General features: G+C 45.3%; 2 protein-coding genes across 2 annotated transcripts in view; one reads left to right on the top strand and one right to left on the bottom strand.

Annotated features, from left to right (window-relative positions):
- Positions 1 to 2260, bottom strand: part of RNF113A (ring finger protein 113A) — a gene marked incomplete at both ends in the record, with an annotated part of 18905 nt that extends 16645 nt beyond the window's left edge. Inside the window, 8 exon segments of the mRNA XM_080718957.1 lie at positions 1028 to 1107; positions 1110 to 1197; positions 1200 to 1567; positions 1570 to 1594; positions 1597 to 1817; positions 1820 to 1937; positions 1939 to 2051; positions 2194 to 2260. Of these exon segments, the coding sequence (XP_080575083.1) occupies positions 1028 to 1107; positions 1110 to 1197; positions 1200 to 1567; positions 1570 to 1594; positions 1597 to 1817; positions 1820 to 1937; positions 1939 to 2051; positions 2194 to 2260 (1080 nt within the window).
- A 77-nt stretch (positions 2261 to 2337) lies between these two features.
- On the top strand, positions 2338 to 7185 carry NDUFA1 (NADH:ubiquinone oxidoreductase subunit A1; the record flags this gene model as incomplete). Its single annotated transcript, XM_080719171.1, has 3 exons — positions 2338 to 2439; positions 6286 to 6375; positions 7165 to 7185. 3 exons carry the CDS (start codon positions 2338 to 2340, stop codon positions 7183 to 7185), a joined length of 213 nt encoding a protein of 70 aa, XP_080575297.1.
- Positions 7186 to 16927: the final 9742 nt, after the last annotated feature.

The raw sequence follows: 16927 nt of genomic DNA, 5'->3' as shown, positions 1-16927 counted from the left end.
TTGGGTTATTTCTGAGAGATCAATACAGTGTACTGATTTCTTGTACTCATCACATGTATCCTTGTTTACTGTCTACCTCTTGAAGGCAGGGACTGTGCTTGCTCTCTCTCTCTCTCTCTCTCTCTCTCTCTCTCTCTCTCTCTGTACTGGAGATTGAACCCAGTACATCTGAGTTATACCCTAGCCCTTTTTATTCTTTATTTTGAAACAGGGGCTTACTAAATTGCGAAGGACCTCACTAAGTAGATGTGGCTATGAACCTGTGATCCTGTCTAGGCCTTCTGAGTACTGGGATTACAAGCATGGGCCATCACGCCTGGCTTCATATTTTATTTTGAAATAGGGTCTTCCTAAATTGCTAAGGCTGATCTAAAACTCATGATACGCCTGTGTCAACCTCCCAGATTCTCAGATGACAGGCATGCACCATTACACCATCTTTGTTTTTCTTTCTTTCTTTCTTTTTTTTTTTTTTTGGTGGTACTGGGATTCCTGGAAACCCTTCTCCCAGACCGATTTTATCTTTTTATTTGGAAACAGGGTCTCTTAAGCCAGCGCACGGCTGGCTTCCAACCCGCACGATCCTCCTGTCTCCGCCTCCCAAGCGCAGGGATTACAAGCGTGCGCCACCACGCCCGGCTGTTTTTCATTTTTTGAAACAAGGTCTTGCTGCATTGTTGAGGAGCTCACTAAATTGCTCAGGCTGGCCTTGAATCTGTGATCCTCCTGTCTCAGCCTTCCAAGTAAATACTAGTACTGGGATTACAGGAATGCCACCACCATGTCCTACTAGCTATTTTTCTAACTTCTCACATTCCCATAGTTTATGTCAGAAGGTTTTGAAAAGACACATAGGTATCATGTTTATCCTAGGGATAGATATCTACATATGTGGATTGAAGCTTTATAAACCAGGACCCCACTTCACCATCCACCTTCTCTGTCACTTTCCCCGAAAAGGACACAAACTAAAATTTCCAAAAGAATAAAATATTTATTTTGAGATTTGATAACTATGGGAGACCACCCATGTCATGGGAATTGGACCCTCGTTGGGGTCTTCTGGGAAATCGGAAGCCCCACCCTCTGCTGCAGCTTGATGTTTTCTAGTTTAGCAACCGGTTGTTTCGCGAGATTGAAGACGCCATTGGTCCGCTGGTCGCAAACCCAGCAGCACTGTGTGTGTGTGTGGGGGGGGTGGGGGTGCGGTAATGCCGCAGTGCACAGCTCTCGCAGAAATAATGCCTGCACTTGGTGACAACTGGGTTTTGGAAGGTCTGGCGACGGATGAAACACTTGAATGGTATTTCCTCATCATCGCTTCCCACTTCATAGTTTTCATCCTCATAGACACCATAGCGACCCTCATCAAGCTCACATTCGATCTGCCACCCGTGCTTGTAATCTGAACGGTCATGGAGGAATTTACAGCTGCCTCCGGAGCCAGTCTCCTTGTAGCCCTCACAGATGTCCGGCTGGTAATCCCGGCGCACGGTGGCACGGAGAGGCTCCGGCGGCGCTCGGATAGGGCCCTTCCTCACCATCTCAGAGGAAGCCTTGCCCATAGGGTATCCTGGGGCTTCATGTGTTTCTGATGTAGATTCTTCGATAGATCTTGTCATCCTCTTTGCCCCTCAGCCCCTCCCGGATCTTCCCGCTGCGCTCAAACATGGCTTGTGCGTCACGCGCCTTCTCTGTGTCTAGCTCGTAGACAGCTGTCGCCCCCATATCCTCCGGCCCCGCGGGTGTCGCCGAGCGGGCGGACTCAGAGATCACGCCGGTACTCTGGGGCTCGTTTTCTTGCTCCTCGCTACTCAGTCGCCGTAGACCGCTTTCTGTTCGCCGCTGTCACCGGTCTGCTGTATCATTTTACTGTGAGTCACCCGCTGCTTCCCGGGACAGACTACAGTGTGGCCTTCGTCACTGCTGCAGCTGCTTTTCATTGGGCTCCGGGTCGCAGAGCGGGAGCTTCCCGCGGCCAGCAGCCGCTATTTGCACCGGATTTTTGTGGAGGAAGGTGCACATCTGGTCGGCCGATTTCCCAGGAGAAACTTAACTCTGTCATTTTAAAAGCCCGAGCCCCGCCACTGCCGCGGCGCGGTGGTCCCGCGGGGGGGCGGCCCGCGTCACTTCAGCGAGAGTGGGAACCCATGGGAAAACCGCGCGGATCGCGAGAGCGCCAGAGACGACTACTCTTGAGCCCTAGCGGCCTCCGTCGGCGTGCGCGGCCCCGCCCTTCTCGCCAGCTGCCGCGGGGCATTTTGGGAAGAGATCCGGAACCGGGTCACCTTTGCGGAGCTTAGGGAAACGGTTTGGGTCTGGGTAAACCTTGCCGAGATGTGGTTCGAGATTCTTCCCGGACTGAGCATCATGGGCGTGTGCTTGCTTATCCCCGGAGTGGCCACTGCATACATCCACAGGTTCACCAATGGGGGCAAGGTGAGGCCGACTCCACGGACCCGCGTTCCCCAGGGCGCGGTGGGCTGGGGAGGACGGTGCGGGCTGCCGAGCCTCTCTCCCGGGTGAGAAGTACGAAGGCCGGCCCTCCTCTTTTGTTACCTAAAGGTGGGGGCTTGCCTTAGCGAGAAACAGCTAGATTGGGGGAGAAGAGTGGGCCAGAGGGATCTGGGAATGTCAGAAGAGGTATATCCATCCGGTCGTCGTGGCTCACGCTTGTAATCCCACTACTTAGGAGGCTGAGACAAGAGGAGTGTTAGGTTCGCGACCCGCCTCTGGTACTTAGGCCCTCCGCTACTTAGTGAGACCATGTATCAAGATAAAAAAAAAAATGGGGAGCCGGGTGTGGTGGCGCACGCTCGTAATCGTAGTACTTCGAAGGCTGAGACAGGAGGATCCGGGTTCGTGGACAGCCTTAGCTACTTAGTGAGACCTTCCGCACTTTAGTGAGACCCTGTTTCAAAAATAAAGAATAAAAAATAGGGCTGGGTGTGTAGCTCGGAGGTAGAATGCCCCTGGATTCAGCCCCCAGGACCGCAACACACACACACACACACACACACACACACACACACACACACACACGGCTGGGGGTGTATCTCGGAGGTAGAATGCCCCTGGGTACCACCACCAGTACCATAAAAATAAAGAAGGGGTAAATCTTTCCGGGTGTGGGGACTCAACGCCTGTAATCCCAACTACTTAACAGGCTGAGACAGGAGGTCTTCGAGACCGGTTTGGGCAATTTAGCATGGCTCTGTCTCAAAAATAAGGGGTGTGATGTAGCTCAGTGGTAGAGCGCCCCTGGCTTGGATCCCAAATGCTGCAAAACAACAGAAAAAGACGTCCAAATTCCTAGGCAGAGGGGACAGGCGCTGTCCCCGTTGTCTTTAAGATGTCTGATCTCCTATCTTGTCGATTTTGGTTTTATCAAATCCGGTTCTCTAGCTTCTTTATTTTCCCTACCCTTAATTAGTTTTATTTTTACTCCTTGACCTTTTTACTTTGCACTGTTTTTGCGAGGCTTAATGGAATTGTTGCAGGGGATAGGTTGGGGGGGGAAAGGTGTGTGGTGTGAAATAATCCCCCCACCACCCCCAGACACACAGAGACAAACAGAAAAACCGTGGATTCTTGTCCTAAGCTAAGAATAAGTATTCATCGCTTGGACAGCTGCTGCAGATTTAAAGAAGTTTATTAAAAGATAGAAATATAGAGATAGTCACAGCCCTGTGCCGGAGGAGACACAGGGGGGCAATTCGAACGAAAATGCCAAAGAACTCCCGTTTCACTGACTTTTTATCCTGTCTAAGTCCAGCAGGTCCCTTTGATTTTTGGAGATCATGTTACACCTTATCGCCAGCCCCGGCTCTGCTTCTGTTATCTCTCCAGCCGAATTTATGGCCTAAAGGGGGAGACATCTCTGTCTCCAAACACAGGCCCAGATTTATGGCCTGGGAGGGAGGCATCTCTGTCTCCAGACACAGGTTTTTACCTTTCATCTTTTCCCCCACAATGTGTTAAATTGTTCTTAGGAATGCAAGGACATGTTGGCTAACCCTGGCTTTCTTAGTAAAGACGATATGTTTCAAGGTTGGACATCTTTCCCAGGACTGATACATTAATACTTTTTAAACTCTCTTCCCAATACCAGTACAGAATCACTTCAGGATTTTCATTTTTTCCCTTTTTCCTAATCCTTCATAACATCTTTATAGTCAGAATATACATTGAGCCGGGCGTGGTGGCGCACGCTTATAATCCCCGCGCTTGGGAGGCGGAGACAGTAGGATCTCACGGGTTCGATGCCAGCCTCAGCTACTTAGTGAGGCTCTCAGCAACTTAGTGAGACCCTGTTTCCAAATAAAGTATAGAATAGGTCTGGGAGCATAACCTGGAGGTAGAAAGCCTCTGGGTTCCACTCCCAGTACCACAAAAAAAAAAAAAAAGAATATACATTGATTTACCGTTTGGTTGTGTAATTGTCTTTTACCTGTGATTTATGTTTGCTGTTTCTTTTTTTTTTTGTAATATTAGGGATTGAACCTAGGGGCATTCTACCTCTGATCTATACTCCCAGCCCTATTTTTTTATGGGGGTAGTGGGATACTGGGGATGAAACCCAGGGTCATTCTACCTCCAAGCTACACCCAAAGCCCAATTTTTTTTTTTTTTTTTTTTTTTTTTTTTGCAGGTCTGGGGATGGAACCCAGGGCCATTCAACCTCTGAGCTACACCCCCTGCCGAATTTTTATTCTCTACTTTGAAACAGGGTTTCACTAAGTTGTGGAGGACCTCACTAAGTAGCTGAGGCTGTCCATGAACCGCGATCCTCTGGTGTCAGCCTCCTGAATGCTGGGATTACAGGCGTGCGCCACCACCCCGGGTTCCTATTTTTTATTTTTTATTTTGAAACAGGCTTTCACTGAGTTGCAAAAGACCTAAGTAGCTGAGGGGGTCCTTAAACTGTGATTCTCCTGTCTCAGCCTCCTGAATGCTGGGATTACAAGCAGATGGCACCATGCCCAGCTTCCCAGCCTTATTTATTTATTTATTTATTTATTTATTTATTTATTTTGGTGGCACTGGGGATGGAACCCAGAGGCTTTCTACCTCCGGGCTATACTCCCAGACCTATTTTCTATTTTATTAGAAACAGGGTCTCACTAAGTTGCTGAGAGCCTCACTAAGTAGCTGAGGCTGGCTTCGAACCTGTGCGATCCTCCTGTCTCAGCCTCCCAAGCGCGGGGATTACAAGCATGCGCCACCACACCCGGCTCCCCAGCCCTTTTTCTTTCTTTTTTTTTTTTTTTTTGGCGGTATTGGGGTTGGAACCCAGGGGCATTTTACTTCTGAGCTACATCCCCAGCCCTTTTTTTAGTCTTTTTTAAATTTATTTTTGAATTGCAAAGGGCCTCGCTAATTAGCTGAGGCTGTCCACAAACCCTACGTTTTTTTTTTTTTTTTTCTCGGTACTGGGGATGGAACCCAGGGGCATTTAACCTCCAAGCTACACCCCCAGCCCTATATTTTATTCTTTATTTTGAAACAGGGTCTCACTGAATTGCAGAGGGCCTAAGTAGCTGAGGCTGGCTGTGAACTGTGCTCCTCTAATCTCTGCCTCCCAAATGCTGGGATTACAAGTAGGTGCCACCATACCCAGCCCCAAAGGCATGTCTAACTAGACATTTCTCTAAAAAAAGAAAATATGGCCAGGTGGTGGCGCATGTGCTTAGGAGGCGGAGACAGGAGGATCGCGCAGGTTCGAAGCCAGCCTCTTTGGCTTAAGAGACCCTGTTTCCAAATAAAAAGATAAAAAAAATAGGTATCTGGGAGTGTGGCCCAGAGGGAGGGTTTCCAGAAACCCCAGTACCACCAAAAAAAAAAAAAAAAAAAAAAGAAAGAAAGAAAGGGAAAAAATGTTGGCTGTTGGTAAAAATAAATGTATGAAGTCAGACTCACCACCTTAATCCCAAATTTTAGTGGTCTGGTTTTATTTAGGAGATTCTAGTCTTGTGTTGTTAATGTGGCATTTGATTATTATTTTTTAGTGCTGAGGATTGACTCTAGGGACGATGTAGTACTGAACTACATGCTCAATCCTTTTTATTTTGAGACAGGGTCTAAGTTACCCAGTCTGGCCTTGAACTTGTGATCTTCTTGCCTCAGCCTCCTGCATCCCTGCGATTATAGCCCTGCCCCACTGCACTAGGCTAATTGGCTCTTATTTCATTTTTCTAGCCTGTCCCTTCTTTGTTCGCAGTGTGAGATCATCTATCGGGTCACTCACCTTTAAAAACTGCAATAATAATTGTCTTTTGTTTGAAGGAAAAAAGGATTGCCCATTTTGCCTATCAGTGGAGTTTGATGGAAAGAGATAGACGAATCTCTGGAGTTAATCGTTACTATGTGTCAAAGGTAAGATGACTGATGCTAACCATCTGCCAGGGTTGAGGTGTGGGAATGTCTTGTCAATGGGAAAGCACTGGCTTACTTAATTTTCATCTTCTTGCCTGCTAGTGAGATAGATTATTAAACTTTTATATATTTAATGATTTTTTTTTTACAGTACTGGGGAATGGAACCCAGGGGCATTCTACCTCCAAGCTACACCCCTAGCCCGATTTTATTCTTTTATTTTGAAACATGATCTCACTAAGTTGCAGAGGGCCTCACTAAGTTGCTGAGCCTGTCTTCCATCCTATGATCCTGGTGTCTCAGCCTCCCAAGTACTGGCATCACGAGTGTGTGTCACCAGGCCTGGCTTGACTTTAGTTCTGAATGGGGTGAAGAAAGGTCTTTTAATGTAATGTTCATTGCTGTCAGAAAATGAGAAGTGGAGCAGACCTGTAATCCCAGTACTTGTGAGACAGGCGGATCGCAGGCTCACAGTCAGCCTTAGCAACTTAGTGAGACCCTGTTTTCAATAAAAATAGGGCTAGGGGTATAGCTCAGAGTTAGAATGCCTCTGGGTTCAATCCCCAGTACCAAAAAGAAAATTAAAAGTGAAAATCATTACAGGTTATTCTCTAGTGCTTACAAAATTAAGTCCACTTCACTTTTGTATTGTTGCATTTAGAGAAATACAGGATGTGACACTTGCTTTAATAACAGAGCGTGCCTTTTGGGGACACTGCAAATAAAGTACATAGTACGTCTTTGATGGGAACAGACTTCTCACATTCTCCTTATTAAACTGTTTTTCAGGGTTTGGAAAATATTGACTAAGGAAAAACTTTCCTGATCGATGCAAAGTAACTCAGTTATCATCTACTCCTGCAAAAAGGTTATACAGAATATTATGTAGCATGCAATGTCTTATAAAATGCATAAACAAAATGAAAGTGAAAAATCAAAGGCATTTCTTGTTTTCTTTTTGGGGGGGAGGGTACGGGGGATTGAACCAAGGGGCATCCTGCCTCTGAGCTACACTCACAACCCTATTTTTACTATAGATACTTTTTGTGTGGTACTAGAGATTGAACCCAGGGGCATTCTACCTTTTGAGTTACACCTCCAGCCCTATTTTTTATTCTTTATTTTGAACAAGGGTCTCACTAAGTTGTGGAGGGCTTCACTAAGTAGCTGAGGTTGGCCAGAAACCTGCCATTCTTCTGTCTCAGCCTCCCAAGTACTGGGATTACAAACATGTACTACCATGCCTGGCTATTATTTTTATTTTTTATTTTTTATTTAATTAATTAATTTATTTATTTTGTGGGTCTGGGGATGGAACCCAAGGACATTTGACCTCCAAGCTACACCCCCTGCCCTATTTTTTATTCTTTATTTTGAAACAGGGTCTCACTGAGTTGCGAAGGACCTCACTAAGTAGCTGAGGCTATCCATGAACTGCGATCCTCCGGTCTCAGCCTCTCAAATGCCGGGATTACAAGCGTGCGTCACCACGCCTGGCATTTTTATTTTGAAAAAGGATCTCATTGAGTTGTGGAGGGCCTTGCTGAGGGTGGCCTCGAACCTGTGATCCTCTTGTCTCAGCTTCCGAAGTACTAGGATTACAGTTCTGTACCACTATGCTTGGCTAAAGGAATTTCTTTCTTTAAAATATAGTATACAAAGGCTGGGCATTGGTGGCACGCGTTTGTAATCCTAGTACTTGGGAGGCTGAGACAGGAGGATCACAGGTTTGCAGCCAGCCTCAGCTACTTAGTGAGGCCCTCTGCAACTTAATGAGACTCAGTTTCAAAATAAAGAATAAAAAATAGGGCTGGGGATATAGCTTGGAGGTAGAATGCCCCTAGGTTCAATCCCCAGTACTGCAAAAAAAAAAAAAAAAACCAACAACAACTAAACAGTTGAGGCTGGCCACAAACCTGCAATCCTCCTGTCTCAGCCTCCCAAGCCCTTTATTTTGAAACAGGGTCTCACTGAGTTGCAGAGGGCCTCACTAAGTAGCTGAGGCTGTCCTCAAACTGTGATCCTCTAGTCTCAGCCTCCTGAATGCTGGGATTACAAGCGTGCGCCACCACGCCCAGCTTGTGCTGTATTATTTTTAAAAAAAAGTCTAAGATGGGTGTGATGGCACATGCTTATAATCCCAGTACTTGGGAGGCTCAGACAGAAGATCACAGGTTCAAAGCCAGCCTCAGTAACTTAGTAAATTGTGTTTCAAGATAAAGAATTAAAATTAAATCAGAGGTAGAATGCTCAATGCCACAGGACTCCCTCCCTGGTATCTCTCTCTCTCTCTCTCTCTCTCTCTCTCTCTCTCTCTCTCTCTCTCTCTTTCTCTCTCTCTCTCTCTCACACACACACACACACACACACACACAGCCTAGAAAGCAGCCTCCCAAATGCTGGGATTACAAGCGTGCACCAATACACCTGGCTGGCTTTTTTGTTTTTTTGAAACAAGGTCTTACTAGGTTGCTGAGAATCTCGCTAAGTTGCTGAGGCTGGGCACTAACCTGCAGTCCTCCTATCTCAGCCTCCCAAATACTGGGATCACAGGTGTGTGCCATCATGCTCGGCTGGTAGTAATATATTTTCAGATGTGTTACTCAGTATTGAACCTAGGGGCATTCTACCTCTTTGAGTTATATTCCCAGTTTTTTCTTTTATTTTGAAATAGGGTCTGTAGGTTACTAAGGTGCTGCGACTAGTCTCAAACCATATGATCTTGCTATCTCAGGAGATGCTTCTAAACATCCTAGCTAAACTATGAAATGAAACCAGTCTAGATGTCCATCAACGGATGAATGGATCACAAGGCTATGGTGCATACACACAGTAGAATTTTACTCAGCCATAAAGGAGAACAAGATTAGATCATTTGCAGGAAAGTGGATGGAACTAAAGAATGTTATGCTGAGCATGGTGGTGTATACCTGTAGTCCCGGTGGTGTATACCTGTAGTCCCAGTACTGGGAAGGCCGAGATGGGAGGATCACAGGTTCAAGGACAGCCTCAGCAATTTAGTGAGGCTCTCAGAAACTTAGTGGGACACTATTTCCAAATAAAAAATAAAAAGTTGGGCTCGGGGTGTAGTTTGGAGGTAGAATGCCTCTGAATTCAATCCCCAGTATTATAATTAAAAAAAAAAGAGAACAGCCAGGCGTGGTGGCGCACGCTTGTCATCCCCGCGCTTGGGAGGCGGAGACAGGAGGATCTCGCAGGTTCGAAGCCAGCCGCGCTGGCTTAGGAGACCCTGTTTCCACATAAAAAAGTATAAAAATAGGTCTGGGAGTGTAGCCCGGAAGAAGAAGGGTTTCCAGGAACCCCCAATAACACCAAGAAATAAATAAAAATAAAGAAAACAAATGTTTTATGTTTTCTCTCATGTGAAAGCTAGAGAGAAATTGAGAAACAAAAGAGACCTCAGATAAAGAAGTAGAGACTAATAGAGCAAAGAGGATAAAGATGTAGTGAAGGTAACAGCTGAAATAATGCTAACTATGAATATGAAGTTATCAGTACCAATTTCAAAGACATGTATGGGGAAGCGGAGGGCGTAGGGTGAGGTCTGGAGGGAAACACCAAGTGTTGTGTGCATGTATCACTCTATACCTCATTATGATGTATAATTACATGTACCAATAATGGTTCATTTTAAAAAAGTATCCTGCAGTGCACAGGACAGCCCCCCAAGCTTCCCCAACCCCCAGGGCAAAGTTTTCAGTACCCCAAAATGTCAACAGTTCCAAGGTTTGGAAAGTGAAAACCGTAGTAGGGTCTCCATTGAGGAACACAGTAGGAAGTGTTTTTGTTTTGTTTTTAATTCCTACTTCAAAATTGCATGGGAGCAATATCCCTTCTCCCTTTCTCTTCTGGTACCCCCCCTTTTTTTTTGCACAGCGGATTAAACCTAAGAAATAGAAGATTTAGAAGAAATAAATAGGTAGAAAGGAGACAAAGGAAGGATAGGGAATATTAACATTTTTTTTTTTTTTTGGTGGCAGTACTGGGAATTGAACCCAGGGATATCCTACCTCCAAGCTATGCCCCTAGTCCTATTTTTTAATTATTTTGAAACAGGGTCACACTAAGTTGTGGAGGGCCTCACAAAACAGTTGAGGCTGGCTGCGAACATGCAATCCTTCTGTCTCAGCCTCTCGAGTACTGGGATTATAAGCATATGCCACCATGCCTGGCATGACAACCTGTTTTAAAAATAAAAATAAAATTAGAGCTGGGAGTGTAGCTTGCAAGTAGAATGCTCCTGGGTTCAATCCTTGGTAGAACAAAAAAAAGCCCTGTGCTAAAGTTCCTCACTTCCCATGTCAGGCCTGTCACTATCACATTTCTGGGATTTTACCTGTCTTCCTCATTCACTTGCGATAAATACCTTGAATAAGCAGGAGGCCTAGGTATTAATCATAGCTAGGGACCACAGCAAGGATCTGGAAGGTGACTGGATTACCATACTGAAATTCACTCATAACCTGTTAACTATCCACTTGTGGATAGTTTAAGCAAAAGAGAGCTACTGATCAGATAATGGAGACTACATTAAGGATCCTGAAGATGTCCAGATCTCCAGACTGATGTCATCCTCACGCAGCTTCCCATTCCCACCTCTCATCAAGTTTCCTTTGAAAGAAGAGCCGTGAACCCCCAAAACGCGTTTCTCACCCTGGAGATGGGCCCACATTTTCCCTGAATGTGTATTTGTTGCTTTCCTAAATAAATTCATCTGTTACTGACTTATGCTGAAAATTTTTTTGTTAAAAATATTTTATTGATGCATTATACTTGCACATGATAGATTCCTGGTAATACATCAATACATGCACATTATTCAGTCTTTCCCATACCTCCCCTTTCCCTCCTCTCCCCTTCTCCTTCCTTTACTGGTCTCATTTTCATGAGGTCTCTTTTCTTTCTTTTTTTCTATTTAGCTTTCACATATGAGAGAAAATATGTAACCATTGATTTTCCAAGTCTGGTTGATCTCAATTAACATGATATTTTCCAGTTCCATCCATTTTCTTACAAATGACATAATTTTTTCTTTTTTTATACTTTTATTGGTATATTATAGCCTCACATCATCATGCAGTTTATAGTGATGGTGACATAGATGCATACAGCACTTGGCAGTCTTTCCCTGGGCTCCCTCCTCATTCTTCCCCCTTCCCCATACATATAGGATATCGAGATGGACATTGGTACTCTCACATACATACATAATATTGATGGAAGTGATTCTTTGATTCCTTCAGTGAGCCTCTCCCCCTGTCCCTTCCCCTAACCTTCCTGTCATGCTGAAATTCTTTTCTCACATAAGCCAAGGATCCCTCTGGTCCTGAGATGACTGCTCTTCCACCACCCACTCAGAATTCCTCTGACCCTTCATCTGCTTTACCTCTGAGCTACACCCCTGCCCCAATTTTTTTGGTTCCTTTTTTTTTTTTTTTTTTGGTGGTACTGGGGTTCCTGGAGGCCCTTCAACCTCAGGGCTACACTCCCAGACCTATTTTACATTTTTTTATTTATTTGTATTTATTTGGAAACAGGGTCTCTTAAGCCAGCGAGCTGACTTTGAACCTGCACGATCCTCCTGTCTCTGCCTCCCAAGCACAGGGATTACAAGCGTGCGCCACCACGCCTGGCTTGGTTCCTTTTGAAACAGAGTCTTGCTGAGTTACAGCTTACTGGCCTTGAACCTCTGATCCTACTCTTTCAGTCTCCCAAGTACTGGGATTACAGATGTGCACTATTCCACTGCTGGTTCTTATATTCATTAAAGGTCAATCTCTGTAGGCTCATCTATAAACTTGAACTTTATTCCTTCCCTAGGGGCACTTGTTTTCCTAAGGATGTGTCTTGATCTACTGTTGGTGATGTGCCTCAGGACAGGAAGTGTACAGAAAAAAATGGGTTGGAGGGGATAGGGCTCACACATGCCAAACCAGTGCTCTACAGCTGAGCTCCATGTGTTCCCAGCCCCTTTTCAAATAGATGTGGAGGGAAATCGAGGATAATAGGTGCTGTGCACACAGCCTTGGGTTTGACCTCACAAGATTATGTACATGAAGTTTGTTGCAGTTGTATAACCTCATGCATGTGAAAGGAACATCGCTGCGTTGGGAGCACCCCTATAACAACTTCCCATCCCACCCCAAGCTCCCCAAGGACACTTGCACAATGTGATATTGGGCAGATCCTTAGGGCTGGCCTCTGGTTTGTCATTAGAGTGGTCATGGCTAGGGAATCTCAGAACACTGGGGACAGATGACCATCAGGGACTTCAATGAAGAGACTAATCTGAACGTGTTTACCGAAAGAAAGAAAATTTAACAAGACCTAGCCGGGCGTGGTGGCGCACGCTTGTAATCCCCGCGCTTGGGAGGCTGAGACAGGAGGATCACGCAGGTTCGAAGCCAGCCTCAGCTACTTAGTGAGGCTCTCAGCAACCTAGTGAGACCCTGTTTCCAAATAAAATATAAAAAAAGGTCTGGGAGTAGAGCCCAGAGATAGAAAGCCTCTGGGTTCCACCCCCAGTACCACCAAAAAAAAAAAAATTTTTTTTTAACAAGACCTTGTTACAAAAATAAAAAAACTGAAAAGAATGAGGCATAGTTTGGAGGTAGAATGCCTCTGGGTTCAACCCCTTGTACAAAAAACAAACAAAAAAAATATCGACATTTTAGCTGATTGGTTTGGGTCTAGGTGTATTTGTGTAATCTACCTGCACTTCATCCACCCTCCTGACCAAATATTTCATCTCTGAGTTTTGTGTGCTCTGGAATATTCTTTTGGGGTGAGCTCTTCCTTTGCCTTTTGGGAAAGCTGGAGCAAACCCTTGTGGCTCCTGGGGTCTACTGGGATTGAGAATGTTCTTATGACCTTCACATTTGGATGCATTTTTTATAAAAGACAGGATGAAATGACTAAATAAATCTTAGCCAGGTATGGTGGTACATGCCTGTAGTCATAGTATTGGGGAAGACAGGATGATCACAAGTTCGAGGCCAGCCTTGGGAATTTAGTGAGATCCTGTTTCAAAACAACAAATAAAAAGCTCAGGGGTATAGATCAGAGGTAGAGCTGCTCCCCTCAATTCCATCACCTGTACGATAAAAAAATAAATTCTATGCTATGTTTGCATAATCTCTCTCCCTCTAACTCTCTTTTTTAAGGTACTGGGGATGGAACCCAGGGCCTTGCACATGTTAGGCAAGCACTCTACCACTGAGCCACATTCCCTACCCTTGCATAATCTCTAATTATTAAAGGTTTCTTTGACATTTATGTGTAACCTCTATGTCTTATGCTATGGACTGACACATACCTTCTCCCACGTCAAAGGCTACTGTGCAATAGAGATTCAAATAATTGCCCCTGGGTTCCATTCACAGTGCCGTAAATAAATAAATAAATAAAGCGGAGCATGGTGGTTTATGCTTGTAATCCCAGCATTTGGGAGGCTGAGACAGGAGGATTGCAGTTGGCAGACTGCCTCAGCTACTTAGCAAGGCCCTTTGAAACTTAGCGAGACTCTGTTTCAAAATACAGAATAAAAAATACAGCAGGGCGTGGTGGTGCACGCTTATAATCCCAGCATTCAGGAGGCTGAGGCTGGAGGATTGAGGTTCGTGGACAACCTCAGCTACCTAGTGAGGCCCTCTGCAACTCAGTGAGACCCGATTTCAAAACAAAGAATAAAAAATAGGGCAGGGGGTGTAGCTCAGAGGTCAAATACCCCTGGGTTCCACTCCCAGACCCACACACACACACAAAAAAGAATAAAAATAGGGCTGGAGTGTAGCTTGGAGGTAGAATGTCCCTGGGTTCATCCCCAGTACTACAAAAATAAAAAATAAAAAATAGAGCTAAGGGTATAGCTCAGGGTTAGAATGCCCCTGGGTTCAATCCCCAGTACCGAAAAAAAAATATATGAGCTGGGTTTGATGGCCTCTGCCTGTAATCCTAGTACTTGGGAGGCTGAGATAGGAGGATCACAGGTTCCATAGGTTCCACAGGTGCATGGCCAGCCTCAACAACTTAGTGAGGCCCTCTGTTCCTTACTGAGACCCTGTTTCGAAACAAGAATAAAAACAGGGCTGAGGAAATTTCCAGCCATGAGTGGGGGCACCTGCCTGTAATTCCAGTAGTTGAGAGGCTGAGACAGAAGAAATGTAGTTGCGAAACCAGCCTCAGCAACTTAGCGAGGTCATCAGCAACTTTGTGAGACCCTGCTTCAGAATAAAAATATGAAAAATAGGAGCCGGGCATGGTGTTGCATGTTTGTAATCCCAGTACTTGGGAGGGTGAGAAAGGAGGATTGCAGGTTCATGGCCAGCCTCAGCTACTTAGTGAGGTTGTCTGTCTGCAACTTAATGAGACCTCATTTCAAAAGATAAAGAATAAAAATAGGGCTAGGGGTGTATCTCGAAGGTAGAATGCCCCTAGGTTCAATCCCCAGCACTGCAAAAAATTGTGTAACTCACAAAAGCAATTACTTGGTTCTCTATTACACAGTAGCCTTTGGTGTGGGAGAAGGTATGTCAGCCCATAGCAATAAGACATAGAGGTTACACATAAATGTCAAAGAAACCTTTAACAATGAAAGATTATGCAGTGGTAGACTGCTTGCCTAACATGTGTAGCTTGGAGGTAAAATGCCCCTGGGTTCCATCTCCAGTGCCAATTTTTTCTTTTTTTGCCATTTATCATGTGTAGTGGTGCACACTTGTAATCCCAGTATTTGGGAGGCTGAGCTAGGAGGATTTCACAGGTTCAAGCCAGCCTCAGCAATTTAGTGAGACCCTGTTTCCAAATAAAATATAAAAAATAGGTCTGACCATATAGCCTGGAGGTAGAAAGCCCCTTGGTTCCATCCCCAGTACCCCCCCCACACACACAAAGAGTATTTGATTTGGTAGAGCTGGGTGCGGTGGTGCATGCTTGTGATCCCAGTCCTTCAGAGGCTGAGATAGGATCACAGGTTTGAGATCAGCCTCAATAACTTAAAGTGAGGCTCTCAGCAATTTAGCAAAACCTTGTTTCCAAATAAAAAATAAAGAAGGCTGGGAGTGTAGGTTGGAGGAAGAATGTCCCTGGGGCTCAATCCTCTACACATACACACACACACACACACACACACACACACACACAGAATTTGGTTTGTCACACCTGTCTTCTTGTGTGCCACCTGCCACATGGCTCGAGAGTATCTTTTCCCTCTCAGAACGTAATAATTGGGGTAGAGTTGTTATGTCTCTAGGGCAAACTGGAGTTTGATCAGAGCTTATATTACTAGCCTACTGTAGTTATGATGATGGACTGAAACATCAAGACATCACCATCAGAAGTCTAGCCTGCTGCTGAGCATGGTGGTGCATGCCTGTAATCTCAGTACTTCAAGAGGCCGAGATGGGAGGATTGTAGGTTCGAGCCATCCTCAGCTCAGTTGCCTCAGCAACTTAGTAAGACCCTAATTCAAAATAAAAAATAAAAGCCAGATGTGGCAGCACACAACTTTAACTCCAGTACTTGGGAAGCTGAGACAGGAGGATCACATGTTCTTGTCTAGCCTCAGCAATTTAGTGAGATCCTATTTCAGAATAAAACAAAAAAAATAGGCCTGGGGGTATAGCTCAGAGACAAAATTCCCCCGGGTTCAATCCCCAGTACCATACACACACAAAATACTGTGGGTGTAGCTCAATGGTAGAACCAGCCCCGTCCGGTTTAATCCCCAGTACCAACCACACACCACACACAGAAGAAATCCAGCTACTTGGAAATAGCTTCATCATAGTACTTTTGGTCAGAGCAAGGCACTATGCAATGAAGCAGCCATGCTCAATGATGTCTGAAGTAGTCTGAGAGTCTCCATGTTATCATGAATATCAGGATACGTCAAGTTGAGCTAGAGCAGCATAGTTTGTGGCCTGTTGGAGGATGGGAAAGACTAGGCTCCTATCACTTCCTCCCTCCCTAGGACAGTCTGGTGGCCTTGTAGACTTGAAGTCTACACTTGTTTAGAGCCACATTTGTTTAGAGCCTGCCGAAATCCAACACGGCTTGTGTTTTGAGTCGGGAAGCATTTTGCTGTCCCCTGCTTTGATTCACTAGTTACTGTTCTGTTATCTGTGTCGGCACATTTAGCTTCCTAACTAGCCTGAGAGTCACTGATGGTGGGAACTATGACTCAGCTTTACTTTTCCACAAATCCTGCCACTGTGCACTTTACAGGTACTTACGGTACGGGTACTATGAATGCCTATACCCTGCCTGGGTTCACTTGACAAGAAAAGAGTGTCAGCATTTGGCCTGGGCTTCGACACTGAGAAACATTAATCCTGTTAGGCACAGATAGGGGAAAAGGCAAGAGGAGGGAGATAGGATGAGGAGAGAAAGAGGGAGAAGGCAGATAAGAAGGGAGCTGTAGGGTGAGCAGGAGGGTATAAGGGCATGAGAGGGAAGAGACAGAAGGAATGAAAATCACTAGAAGCACACAGTGGAAAAGGAAGTGATTTGAGGCCCAGGGTTTGGAGTCCCT

This window comes from Muscardinus avellanarius, assembly GCF_963383645.1.
Source record: "Muscardinus avellanarius genome assembly, chromosome: X".
NCBI lineage: Eukaryota > Metazoa > Chordata > Mammalia > Rodentia > Gliridae > Muscardinus > Muscardinus avellanarius.
Note: the sequence above shows the minus strand (reverse complement) of the source record. Positions and strands in the feature narration are given on the sequence as shown.